At 34.7% G+C, this 13476-nt stretch overlaps 1 protein-coding gene across 2 annotated transcripts; it reads left to right on the top strand.

Annotated features, from left to right (window-relative positions):
• Positions 1-6042: 6042 nt before the first annotated feature.
• LOC149549315 (uncharacterized) lies at positions 6043-10771 on the top strand. 2 transcript variants are annotated; one of them, XM_089792759.1, is made up of 2 exons: positions 6043-6316; positions 9544-10771. In XM_089792759.1, the coding sequence occupies exon 2, from the start codon at positions 9631-9633 to the stop codon at positions 10465-10467; it is 837 nt and encodes a 278-aa protein (XP_089648885.1). In that variant the 5' UTR covers positions 6043-6316; positions 9544-9630; the 3' UTR covers positions 10468-10771. The 2 variants fall into 2 exon arrangements, with proteins under 2 accessions (XP_089648885.1, XP_089648886.1); XM_089792760.1 differs by having other exon boundaries at positions 6045-6234.
• Positions 10772-13476: the final 2705 nt, after the last annotated feature.

Raw genomic sequence — 13476 nt, 5'->3', positions numbered from 1 at the left:
AGTCACATCAAGCAAGCTCTTAGGTTTTATCATATCGTGGTAAGGTATAAAGATCAACCCAAAAAAGGTCAAGGTAATCATTGAAATTACTCCTAAGACAACAAATAGCTAGGTATCCTCTAAGGCAAGCTTTGTCATCCATTTACACACCTACTTCACAAGGACTAGTACTTTGAATGACATTTGACATGTCAAATATGTTTTGAGAAAATCAAGGAGTACCTAGTGAAACTACCTATTCTAGTTCCACCTACACTAGGATGTTCTTAGATCCTTTACATATAAATAACTCCAAATACATCGTTGAACTAAATGATAATGGAAAATAATGAGCAATCTACTATATTAGTGGTACTCTTGTCATAACTAAAGGATAGGTCATGCACTACCCGAGAGTCCCCTAACCAATTATTTAAACTCTCCTTTTTATTTTAAAAATGCATAGAGCATTTGTTTGACAAGATCCATCAAATGGCCCATTAGACCAAACATGTCCTTATTTCTCCAAAGTGACAAAATAGATGCAAAACATCCCTACAATTATGGAAGTGTGCCTAGAAGTCATCAACAACATTAACTTGACCAAAAAGAAATCAACAAAATGACCCCCAACACTCGATTACATTTGCACAACTAGGCCTAATTAGGAGACCTAAATTTGAATTAGGTCAACTTAATAGGTTTTTATGGTTTAACCTGGAAAACTTAGGAACAACTCCCCAAAAAGATTACTATTCCTGATACCCTTTTTAGAGTTCTTTTACAGTCCCAGGTTTCAACCATTAGTTTAATAATTTGATGGGAAACCCCCAATTTGGTCCTACTAGGCCTATTAGCCCTAATCATTAAGGTTTATACAAGAACTCTCTTCTTCAATGAATGGAATAGGTTCAATATCATTTAAATACCTCTGAATCATAAATTCAGGGCTTGATCCACTTCCTATTGCAAGTTATGTTGTAATTTCTTCATTGTTATAGGTCAGTCACATAAAGACACTTGGTAGGGCTTGTTAGCAAAAATAGAAAACCTTCTCTTGCTGATCCAAGTTTTTGGATTCTCAATGTACATGTTTCTAACTTGAATTCCTCCAAGGTTCATGTAAACCCTATAGTTATGATTTAATCTAGGGGTTTCAAGCCTATCCACATAAAATTATTGGTATTTATTGTTCCTACATCCTAGGTGGTCCTATTACTTTTTTTTGGAGGGTGAGTAGCTTCTCTTACATCATAATCCCATGGAGGAAAGAACTCAAGTCCCACTTGAGTTAAGGGCTTCCAAAGATGTGTCATGCTTCTTGATTATTTCGTCATCTATCCAAGTGGCTTCAATGTCTGGTCATCCCTTCCAGTTGGCCAGGTACTCCTTGTATGTGTTCTTACTTTTTTGTTTGAAAACCTTAATGTCAAGACTATTTTCTAATTATAGAGGTTGGCTAGGTGGCAACTCCTTTAGCTATTCTACTTTATTATCATCTTCCTGCACAAGATCATTATTACTTATGCAAACACACAAAGGGTGAGATCAAATACATTAACAATAGTAGAAATGAATATGCAAGGGGGAAAGTATATCTCGTATACATTTTCTTCAAATTTATAGAGGATGGCACAAGGACCAATCTTCCTCATTTGCAACTTTAAATGTTTCCCTTTAGGAATTCTGCATTTTCTTAGATATGCCCAAACCTTATCACCAACTTTGAAATATACCTCTTTTTTTTTTTTTTGATCTTTCTTTTGTTTGTACATCTCTGAATTTTCTTTCAATGTTAGTTTTACATGTTGTATCTACTTTATCATCCATGCTAGCTCTTCACGATGGGAGATTACTCTAAAATTAGAAGGCAACTCCTCAATTTCGACACTCCTCAATTCCAAAGTTTTCTTATAATAGTTTGGTTAATAGATCAACATGGAAATCCCCTTTCTAGATCGTAAATGATAATAATCCTCAAGGTGTTCTAGATCTCATATTGCTTCATGTGCATGATACAGTTAATTAAGATGGGGAATTTGTTGAACACCTTCAACAACAGACAACAATATGTAAGACAAAAGTTGTAGGATAGTAATGGGAGATACAATGCTATTGTGGATGAGAGTAGAACATAACATATATTTAATGAAGGTGATTTGATGATGGTATACTTGAGACATGAGAGATTTCTTGCTATAACATATCATAAGATGAAGCAAAAAATAGGTCCTTGCAAAATTATCAAGAAGACCAATGATAATGCTTACGAGGTTCAAGTACTAGATAATTTGGATATCTCTCCCATGTTTAATGTTTTTGATTTGAATGCATTGTTGTTATGGGGAGCCTAATCAAACTCAAAGGTTAATTTTCTCCACTTCTTTTGGTGAAGTTTCCCCCAGATTTTTCTTGGGGCTTTGGGGGAAATGCCCCTTGTGGATTTTGGGGAAGAGCCCTAGGCATGCTCTACAAGGACAAAAAATACTTTATTATAAGAATTGCAGGAGATTTTTCTATTTGATCACATATTCTAGCTCAAAATTTGTAACCGCCATAAGTCTTGTATAAAATGTCTTCTAAATAGGGATTTTATGATGTATGATATTTAAGCATCTCCTTGTAGTGGTATTGACTTGCAAGGGATTGCATATTGTAATAAGATTTTTTTATTGGATAATAATATTGAACTTGTTGTTGGTGGACATAGCCCAGGGATGGGGTGAACCATGTTAAATCTTTGTGTTTTCTATTCATTTATGTGTGCTTTATTCCTTTGTGATATTAGTTATATTTGCATGTAAATATTATTTTCTATCTAACTAATCCTAACATGCATTCCATGGAGAGTTTGATGAGACAAATAGTAGACAATAAGTTGATTGGAAACACCAACTTCCAAGTAAGAAGAAGGAAAAGATTGCCAAAGTTCTGGACAAATAAATTACATTCAGACATGGTTACTACAATAGTTATTTGATTAAGTGGGATGGATTACCAGTGAAAAATAGCACCAAGATATCAGAGTGAGAGGTGATGAAGTTGGGCCTCAAAAATTTGTATTAGTTCACAAACATCAACTTGAAAGAGTTATGTTCTTTTCAGCAAGGGGAGAATGATGCAGAGACTTTCAAGGGTCGTAACTTTTGACTCAGATCTAGGTTTTTCTTGAAATTTTATATGTAATTTTGTTAAAAGAAGTTATGTGGATTTCCAAGTTGGAAAACTCTACTGGTGGTCCTTTCGACATGTTTTTGGAATCCAAAAATTCATTTAAAGCCTCAAAATTAGCTTTTAGTTTTTCCTCTACATTTTTAGAAATTTGTGTTTAGTTATAATTTCGAAATTATGTTTCTAAATTTGAAGATTAGTTGGCAATTCTTCTTATCTTATTACAAAGTATATTTAGGCAAAAAATCTAACTTCCTGGAAGTTATTTCAAGGATTTTAATTTCTTTTTTGAGTTTTCTTTAGTTATTTAAGGATTTGTTGAGTATTGTAGAGCCAATTATTGATGATTTTTTTTTTTTGAGTTTTAAAATATTGTGTTTCTTTATGCTTGAATTCTTAATTAGTGAATTAAGTTGTCCCAAACCAATACAAGGCGGGGGGGGGGGGGGGGTGGTCCACTTAATTTTTAAAATCAGTTAGCTGATCTAAAAATTTAGATAATCTATCTACCAATTTCTTTAATTGCAACACAATGATAAATATAGCAAAATAAAACCACACAAGCTCAAACGAGAAGGTGTACATCAATGACACATATAAATTGTACATGAAAACCCTTAATGAGAGGATGAAAACCACGTTGAGAGAATATACCCACTAGCCTTTTCCTATAGATAAAATGTTACCCTGTTATGAGCTATAAATGCTCCTTTTAAGAACCTATCATGTTAAGATTGTTGCTAATCTATCAAGATTATTATTGTCAATTAGGATTGCACATGTAGCAAGACAAAATATCTAACTACCCTATTGAAATATGGAAACTCTCTTGGGTAGTGGATTGTTCTAAATTGAGAGAAGAATCCCTGGATGCGACTAGTTCCTAGATAGTGCTCATCTAAAACTAAATTGTATGCAGAAGAGGGATGGGAAAATGGACGATGAAAAAAAAACCTAAAACCTAAATGAGGTGACACGCCAATGAGGTGAATGCAACTTCAATAAGTCAACACAAGATTAACCAAAATATTATAGACCTGAATACTTGAACAATCATGCAATTCTAAAAGTAGCTACAAGTATCAAGAGTTGAACATGCAATAAGAAATAAATCTTAAATGAAGGATAAACACAACACAAAAGAAAGAAATCCATAATACTACAACAAAAATCAATGAGAAGGAATCATTGTATCTGTATAACCAATGTTGAAAAATCTTTTCTACAAAGTGCCCCCACAATTAGCTCAATAATTTCTAATGTACAAAAAATATGAGCAAGAAAAAAGAGACCTCATAATGAGGTGAATATATAATAAATATAGGTCTGAAACCATAAAGATATGAAAACAATGCATACAAATTAAGTCTAAAAACTGCTCCAAGCAGTATCATAATTCATCAAATCTACCCTCAAGCCCATGTCTGAATAATAGCTTAGTGAAAAAAACCACACTATGTTCAAACATCCATGCAAAACCTTAAGTCGGATGTGAGAATCAAGCCAAAAATATCAAGAATAAAACTATAATATCCATGCAAAATCTACATTAAAAAAAGTCCTTAAAATGATTTGGAAGTGAAACTGGCCCTAACATCCTGCCAAAAATAGCACATAATTACTCCATAAGTGCATGAAAAAAACTCTCCTGTGACTGAAAAATGAACTCCATGTAAAGTGCAGTTGACTCAAACACTCTTCTTTTGCTGAAAAAAGAACTTCAAATCGACACTAAAAATCTCTTCTAGTCTCCAAAAATAGTTGTCAATCTAACTCTTCTATTCTTGCATTAAACATAATTGATAATATTAAACGTCTTATAATTTTAGTATTTTAATATATTAATTTCACAATGAACTTATGAAAGAGGTCATTTGATTTTGCATTTAAGATAATTAATATATTCTAGTATTTTATAATTTAGCACTAAGATATATTAATTTACAATTATTTAATGCAAAAACTAGATATTTATTTAATATTTAATTTGCTAATATCACTTATGTTTAATATTCATTGAATAACCCATATTAATATTTAACAAGTATTAAACATACAAATACCAATTAATTAAATAAATAATAAATACTAATTAATTAAACAAATAATAAAAATTAATTATAAATTTAGATATATTAAATGAATGGCGTGTATCTTAATGTTAACAATTATCTTTTTAATTTTGACAATCATCTACATGAGAATAAACGGAAAACTTAGCACTCATTGGATCTAGGTGATGCTCATAGGGGTGAAGCACCGAGACTTCCCGAAAGGTCACCCATCCCAGTACTACTCCAGTTTGAGCGTGCTTAATTACGAAGTTTCCTCCATGGTTAAACCCAAAGCTTGCAACCCCATTTGCAAAACCTTCACCAAGTTGCAAGCTTTGGGTTTAATCATGGAGGAAACTCCGTAGCTAAGCATGCTTAGGCTAGAGTAGTACTGGGATGGGTGACCTCCCGAGAAGTTACCTAGATCCAATGAGTGCTAAGTGTTCCATTTATTCTCATGAGAGATGGATTCATGTTGAATCACTACTCATGAAATATGGGTCAATGAGTTTGACTCAAAAATCATATGATAGCAATATCACAATTTGACTTGCTGTGGAAATTATCTCCTACTTATCAACCATTTGCATGTCAAAATTTTAACATTTATCACAAACATAATATACTTTTAAAAATAATTCAATATTAAAAGTATTTTGTAATTCTAAACATTTCTTTAAATAGATTTATTTAAGACACTAATTTAATTCAGAAATCATATATTTATTTAATATTAAAATTTATAGTTTAATATTATTTGAAAAAAAAAAAAAATCTATTAGAAATTTTCATATATTAAATGAACAATATAAGAGAATATCATTTAATGTATATAAGTCTACAATTGAATGTGATGTGCAAAGATTTGGATCACTTCCGAGTCACCGGACCCGAAGCCCTCGGAAGCCGGATTTGATAGTGCAGACCCCCTAAAGAAAAATATCTCATTTGCATTTTGTTCTTCTGACTTCTGCGCTTGGAGGCTGTTAGGGTTTCACCATTTTTATTCAATGTCACCCGGGATTAGAAGGTTGGAATTCACCACTTTCATTGAAGATTTTTAAGATGTCTGCTATTTCTTTACTCGGAGAATCTTAATTACTGGGAAGCCCGTAAGTTTTATTTGAACTTTTGTGGCTTTGAAGAGTTCCTTTATAAGCTGAAGATCTTTATTTGGAACACAAGGCATTATTATGCTCTATATTACATTTCAACGTAAATTCTGCATATGGCTATCTTCTGTCGGATAGTTGTTTTTCTGTAACATTCCCCTTCCTGGAGATATCTGAATCTTTGAAATACCTGTAATTTTTAAAAACAAATGATTTTCATAAAATCTTTCCCTCTTACAATGTTAGTGGATTGAGGGTCTTATTGTTCATGAATTGCACAAGCTAGGTTATCATTTATGATCGTCGCATGCTCCACTCTGTGCTCTTTGTGTATTTTAACGTCGACAGCTTCTGTGTAAACCATTTAACATCATTTTCCATTTCATATTGGTTGCCTCTCGCTGTCATACCACATGGATTGCTCCTCCCATGAATGTTTCCTCCATACAGATCATGGTCCTTTAAAAGTCCTCTTGTAGAAGTTGGAAGCTGTGGTTATGAACTTTCTGTAAATAAATTTTGTTTCACTCTTCCCTGCATTTCATTATCTCTGCACGTACGGCTTAACAAAGTAAAAGATAACATTGACCTCTTATCTGCTATGATTGGAGACTTGTATCAAGATTCTGCTTATTAGAGGATAACTATTGGGTTTTATTGAAATGCTTGGGTGCATTTGATTTATTATATCTTTTCCTGCTGCATATGTGTTCGTGTTCAATGCCTACCGACTAACGATCTACGCATGGGTTGATTGGTTTCACAATGACATAAGAATTTCTTATAAGGATGCTACGTCGTTACTGTAGCTGAATAACTCGCCATTGCATTTTAGACTGTTTATCATATATGATATGAACTCATCGAAAGTTATTTTTCTCTATGTTGAATATTGTTACTACGGTTAATGCATTTTCTGGGGTGATGAAGGTTCTCTGCTCGACCAAGAGTACGACAGGCTCAGCTCTGTCTTTCTATTGTTTTAAAACGCTAGGGGGGTTGTCTGTGCTGTGAGAAGAACAGAAATACTATGCAAGTCGAGAATGCCCTTATAATTCCACAGCGATCTGTTCTTTGTTGAAGCTCCCTGTGATATTTTTTATTCGCTTCTAGTTATCTCTGTGACATCTTTTGCGCATTCAAGGGTTTCCTTCCTTTTAAATACATTACCATGCTTGCATAAGCTTCTTTGTTCTCCTATTGTGAAACAAAACATTTAATTTTAGAACTGCTATATCAGAGGCATGGTTTGTATTCTCTGCCACCAGTTCTTACACTTATGCTCATCCACCTCCCTGCAATTGATGAATACAACTTGAGAAATAAAACAAAGCACTTTATAACTGAGCAATTAAGATGCTCAACTCCTGTAGCTGGTTTTGCTAAAGACTTCTTTGTCCATTCACTGCTCCAATAGTAAGTCGTGGTTAATATGTGCATGCTTATAACTTTTAACTTCCTTAATGAAGCATTATGTCAACTAACCTATAATGAGCTAGAACCTTTGTTGAATAATGACATCGTGTTCATTTAAACCATTTTTCTGCCATTTAAACAAAGCCTTTTTCTAACTTGATGCTCGTAGAAGCAGAATATAATCATTTCTATTATCTCTATTCCTTCACATGAATATAAACAAGTATCTTTCAGAATATGCTCTTGTAGCTCGGATATTGATGTATGTGTTAATCATAGGCTGACCCTACATAGTTGCTCAGGAACCTAGAAATTCACTGTGAACATTCTCTTTGTTATGAAGTTTCCTTCTTTATTGGCCAATCTTTAAGTTTAAGAATTTTTACCAGTCCATTATTTAACATGAAACGGGATCTTTATATGCTTACTCCAATACTCACAGTTTTCTTAGTACTGAATCCAGCCTTTTAGCATATAGCTTTCTGTCACAAATTTAGTAGAACCTGGATGTTTCTTTTGCTACTAGCTGTGACTGTGCATTCAAGAAAAATATATTATTCTTCCTTTATTTTTATGTGGTGTCTGTACAGTTATCCTTTGTGCAAACTATGCTACCTTTCTATCTCTTTAATATTTCCTTTTATCTCTGTAGATTGTGATTTCATTATGTTGGGCTGTTAGTATATGTTGTGCTCTCTTGCTTTCTTTTCCTTGAGACTGGTATGCAAAGACTGTGTATTTCCCCTCTCTATAATAGTAATAATACCCTTGTGTATTAGGCAAGAGCCTACAACACAACGGTAACTTGTGAGACTCTCAAGTGGAAGGTCATGGGTTCGAGTCTACTTGAGCTTAACACAAAAGAAAATTTAATTACACCAAATAATAATAATTAATGTAGGCTTCGGTCGTTTACCAATAAAAATAGAAATAAACCCTTGCATATTGCAATATGTTTATTAAGCTGCAACTAAGGACCTTCATTTCTCTTATTGTTGCAGATTTTGTCAATGTTTGTAGAGAGAAATACTGCTTATTTGTACTGTAGATTAAATTCTTTCATTTCACTAATTCAATCATCCTTTCTAGATATTGTGCAAGCGAGTGATTTTGACTTTTTGCTTAACTATTGGCAGTTATTTGTAACAATTAAACAAACCTTCAGAAATCCCATATTTCTCCTCTTCAATATTTTCACATTTTTGTTATTCTAGCTGTAAGCAATTATAGCAATTGTTGATATCAAGAAACCTGGATGTAATTTAAGTTATTGTTATAACAGAATCTTGACTGCATACCTCAATTATTACTTGCTGAGTGCTGCCACGAATATCTGAATTTTACCATTAACCTTCTGTATTGATGAAAATGTAATCTTATTTATTCTTGAATTCGGCCATGTAGACTACAAATAAGAATGCATCTTCTGTATTGAATCTCACTATTAATGGTTGCATTTGAAATATACCAAGCTCACTTCTTTATCTTTTGCAACCTCCATATGCTGAAATCTCCACAATTCAGCCTTGCTCATAAGTTTTTGCATATTGCCACAACAGTATTTCTCAGAATGTTCTGTCTTAATACTTAGCTCTCTTTGTTTCACTTTAGAGTTCATCATCTTTAATGAATTATTTTAAATCATTTTATATTAATGTACAAAGTAACATGCAAATCAGTTTCTACTTATTCAATTGCAAGCAGCAGCAGGATTTTAGCCATTTGGATTTTTGCTGATCTTTTTTCTTTGGCTCAAATACACTTCAGATATGTCCGTAAATTGACTCATTTAAACTATTTTACACTTGCAGGAGCAAATAGCTTAATTGTGGCTTTAAATAGTGAACTTGGTATTATCTATATCTGGGCACGCCAATTTTTGCACCGATTTTTAGACAATGTCTAGCAATAAGGAAGAAACTGCACAAGCAGCAGCTGATCGGATAAAGGCTGCCGCACTGAGTGCAGCCAAGGGGCTCAGCCGAGCCCAGGCTGAACGAGCAGCAGCAGCTGCAGCAAGGAATGTAAATGCATATGGACAGAAGGAAGAAGGGCCCAGCCGATGGCAGGAGCGCAAGGAAGCAAAGCGCCAAATGTATTTGATGAGTACTGAAAAGGCTGTGAAATTGGGTGTCAGGAAGGATTTGAAGCCCACTGCTCCATCAGGAGGTGCTGCTCAACGTTGCCAGAAATGTTTTCAACCTGGTCATTGGACATATGAATGCAAGAATGAGAGAGTATATATTTCTCGACCATCACGGACCCAGCAGCTTAAGAATCCCAAACTTAAAATGAAATTATCAGTTTCTTATGAACTGGACAACCCTGATAATCCTCAAAATGCCTTGGGTTTGCAGCAAGGTTTGACTGGCAATATAGCATCTGAAAAAAATGACAAGAAAAGAAAGAGCAAGAAGAAAAAAACAAGTAAAAGGAAGCGATATTCTTCAGATGATACAAGTGACAGTGAGTCAAGTGAAGCATCTGAAAGCACAAGTGATAGTGGTATATCCACTGAAGACTCAGACTCAGAGACAGATACATCTAGCTCACCTTTGAGTGACAGTGAGAGTGAGTCATCTGAGACATCTTCTGAATCGGACTCGGAAGAAGAGCAGAGGAGGAGAAAACATAGGAAGAGGGGACATCAGCGTTATAGTTCTTCTGAGTCTGATTCAGAAGGCTCATGCAGGAAGAGAAAGTCACATCAGAAGAGGCATCATGGTAGACGATGATGTTACTGTGTAAGTGGTTTACCTTATAAAAATGTCATATTAATTAACTAGTCTCGATAAAAATGTTTACATATGCATATGCATATGATGTCGCTGTGTAAGTGATTAGCCTGTTGTGTTTGTCATTTCAAAACTTCTTTTTTCAATGACACAGTTTGCCTATTAGTGGCCATGACATAGAGCAAGGACTTGAAATTCAATGCGAATCTACTTATTTGGCTCTGTAAACACGGCACCTAGCTGCCCTGTGCCTGTATCATTTGCAAATGTTGTAAATTCCAACAAAAACTTATTTTTGCACCAACTTCTTGTTGAGTATGGGCTTCTCTTTCTTGACTGCAGGGATACTTTCATTGCTCCTCTTTTTGTCACTTCTATGGATCAACTTGTATTTAGAAATCACATTTTTATCTGATTTAGGATCTTTTGTTGTTCTGCAACTTAACTCTAGTTAGCTTGGGGTTTGAACCAAAGTAATGTGACTCGGACCCGACTTGGACTTGGAAAGGATATCTTGACTTGTGACCCGGCTCGAACTTGCTAGTGACTCAAGAGCGACTCGGCAAAGTGAAAAAACTTCAAAATTTCGAGATTTTTTAGGATTTAAAGAACATTCCATGCACCCATGATTGAATAAAGCTATAAGACACAATAACATCATTAAATAGAAGGAAATTTGATCATAATGCACATACTTAAAAGTAAAACATACATCAATTACATAAGTACAATACTACAAAGGTAAATTGCTAAATACTAAATAGTAGCTGAAGGAAATATTAGAAAATTACAACATAGATATATAAAATGATAAATCCATGAAACCCATTAAAATGTATATGAAATCCAACACATCAATAGTCATCATCAAATGTTCCAAATCCCAATCATGTGTTAAGTTAAACAAAAAATTAAAACAAGACTATAGCTATGGCTCCTAGTCCTCATCGTCATCGTCATCGTCATCGTCATCGTCATCATCATCCTCATCCTCATCCTTATCCCCAACCTCAACCTCAGGCTCAGTATAATCTATAAAATGCCTCTTAGTAAGGCATCTAAGGTAGGTCCTAGATGACTGATTAGCCATAGCATCAGCGTGTGAGGTGCCTCTAGGATCAACTGTAGTTTTTGGCTTTGCCAGTGCTTGTGAGGTGCCACTAGGAAGAATTGGAGCGCTCTGGTCCTTTGCTGCCATAGCCATGGCCTCAACGTCTCTGTTTGCCTTGTGAACCCACTCTAGGTCCTCATCATCAAAGACGGGATCAATAGCTCCAGTGATCCACTCAGACTCTAGGTCAACCTCCTCTAGAGTAATCGGAGAGGTGTCACTATCCAAAATCTCTTTGGTCCTAATGCGCAGGTTGTAATGCACAAAGACTAGCTTATTCATTTTCTCCATAGACAACTTGTTACGCCTCTTCGAGTGGATGTGCTCGAACATGCTCCAGTTGCGCTCACATCCAAAAGTGCTACTTGGTTGGCTCATTATGCGGATGGCGATTTGTTGTAGTAGGGGTAGGGGCCCCTTCTATATTATTGTGGGGGAGGGTTGGATTCCGCACGAATCTCTATTTCCGGGTGGATTGGGAGATAATGTGTACATTTCATTCATTCCTCAATAGCCCAACGGGGCCTAGCCTCGCTCGATGAAGAGCTCAAAGGTTTTTGGTTGAAGGCCCAAATATTTGTCACCATCTATTTGAATTTTGAAAAAAGCAAAAGAAAAAAATATTAGTCTCATTTCAAAATTTGAACTTTAAAGCTAAAAATTTAAACACTAGATTGTATAAGGCTTAAGTTGCAATTTTTACCTGATTGCAATTTTGTACGACCTTTGCAAATTTGACTTGAAAAAATGGGCCTTGATGCATTATTATAGGCATCCATCTCAAGCAATATATCTATGGCGTTAGTGGCCATCTTCGATATCACAGTGTATAGGCCACTAAGAACCTCCTCATCTGCCTTGAAATCTTCATGAAAATGGTATGCCGGATTGAGGTAATAGGCTGTTGAGTGGATGGGCTTATGAAGCTAATTTTGCTATCTCTTATCAATTATGTCCCAAATAGGGCCATTCTTGTCTTTAACTCCTACATATTTGGCCTTAATAGCCTCCTTGGCCCTATCCATGCCCTCATATATGTAGCCCACAGCAGGCTTCTCTCCATCAGCAACTCGTAGGAGGGCTACAAGGGGCTCAGTGATCTACAAAACAATTAAACAAAAAACCACTTTAGTGAATGATGAAAGTTTGCAAAGTTGCACAATGAAGATAAAACAAAAGTATGTATGAGATAAATTAATTTATAAAATTTTAAGACTTAAGTTTTTAAAATTTAAATTACCTCCACTATCTCTATACATGGCTTCGAAAAACCTTCTTCATCATAAATGCATTTTGTTGCATCTATCCCTGCAAGGGTGGTGGCAAAGGAGGAGAAACTTCATTGTGGACCAACAAACATGCCACCTCAAAGCTAATCTTGAACTCAACAAGGATTTTAGTGTGATAAAATTAGAGGCAAATTTTGTGATATTGGGACAGGTCAACTCCTTTCCCTTTGTGTATTCTCTCATAATGTTGAGGACCAAGGCATGAATATAGATGAATTTGCAAAGATTTTTGGCCTTAGCAACACATGATTTCACCCATTCAAGCTTGCCAATATCCTCTAACATGAGGTCGAGGCAATGGGCTACACATTGAGTCCAAAAGATTCTTGAGTGTCTCTCCATCAAATGTTACCTTGCAGCAATTTTAAATTAGTTAGTAAACAATGAAAATTTTTGATATATTAAAAAATTTTTAATTTTCAAAATTTAATGAAAAACTAAAATAATTTTTTTAAAACTTAGAAGTTACAATTTTACTTGTAGCAACATAATTAGCTGCATTATCAATCACTTGGACAATATTCTCTTACCCCACCTCCTTTATGACCTCCTCAATAGCCTCACATAAGAATTGTGTATTTTTGACATGTGAGGAAGCATCTATATAGA

The sequence above is a fragment of the Cupressus sempervirens genome, chromosome 7, assembly GCF_028749045.1.
Source record: "Cupressus sempervirens isolate cs-2001-9-10 chromosome 7, ASM2874904v1, whole genome shotgun sequence".
NCBI classification, from domain to species: domain Eukaryota; kingdom Viridiplantae; phylum Streptophyta; class Pinopsida; order Cupressales; family Cupressaceae; genus Cupressus; species Cupressus sempervirens.
This window is presented reverse-complemented; position numbering and strand designations above follow the sequence as displayed.

What these genes read in the sequence shown, in the direction of transcription:
- LOC149549315 (XM_089792759.1), top strand. Translation starts at nt 9,631, where the DNA reads ATGTCTAGCAATAAGGAAGAAACTGCACAAGCAGCAGCTGATCGGATA.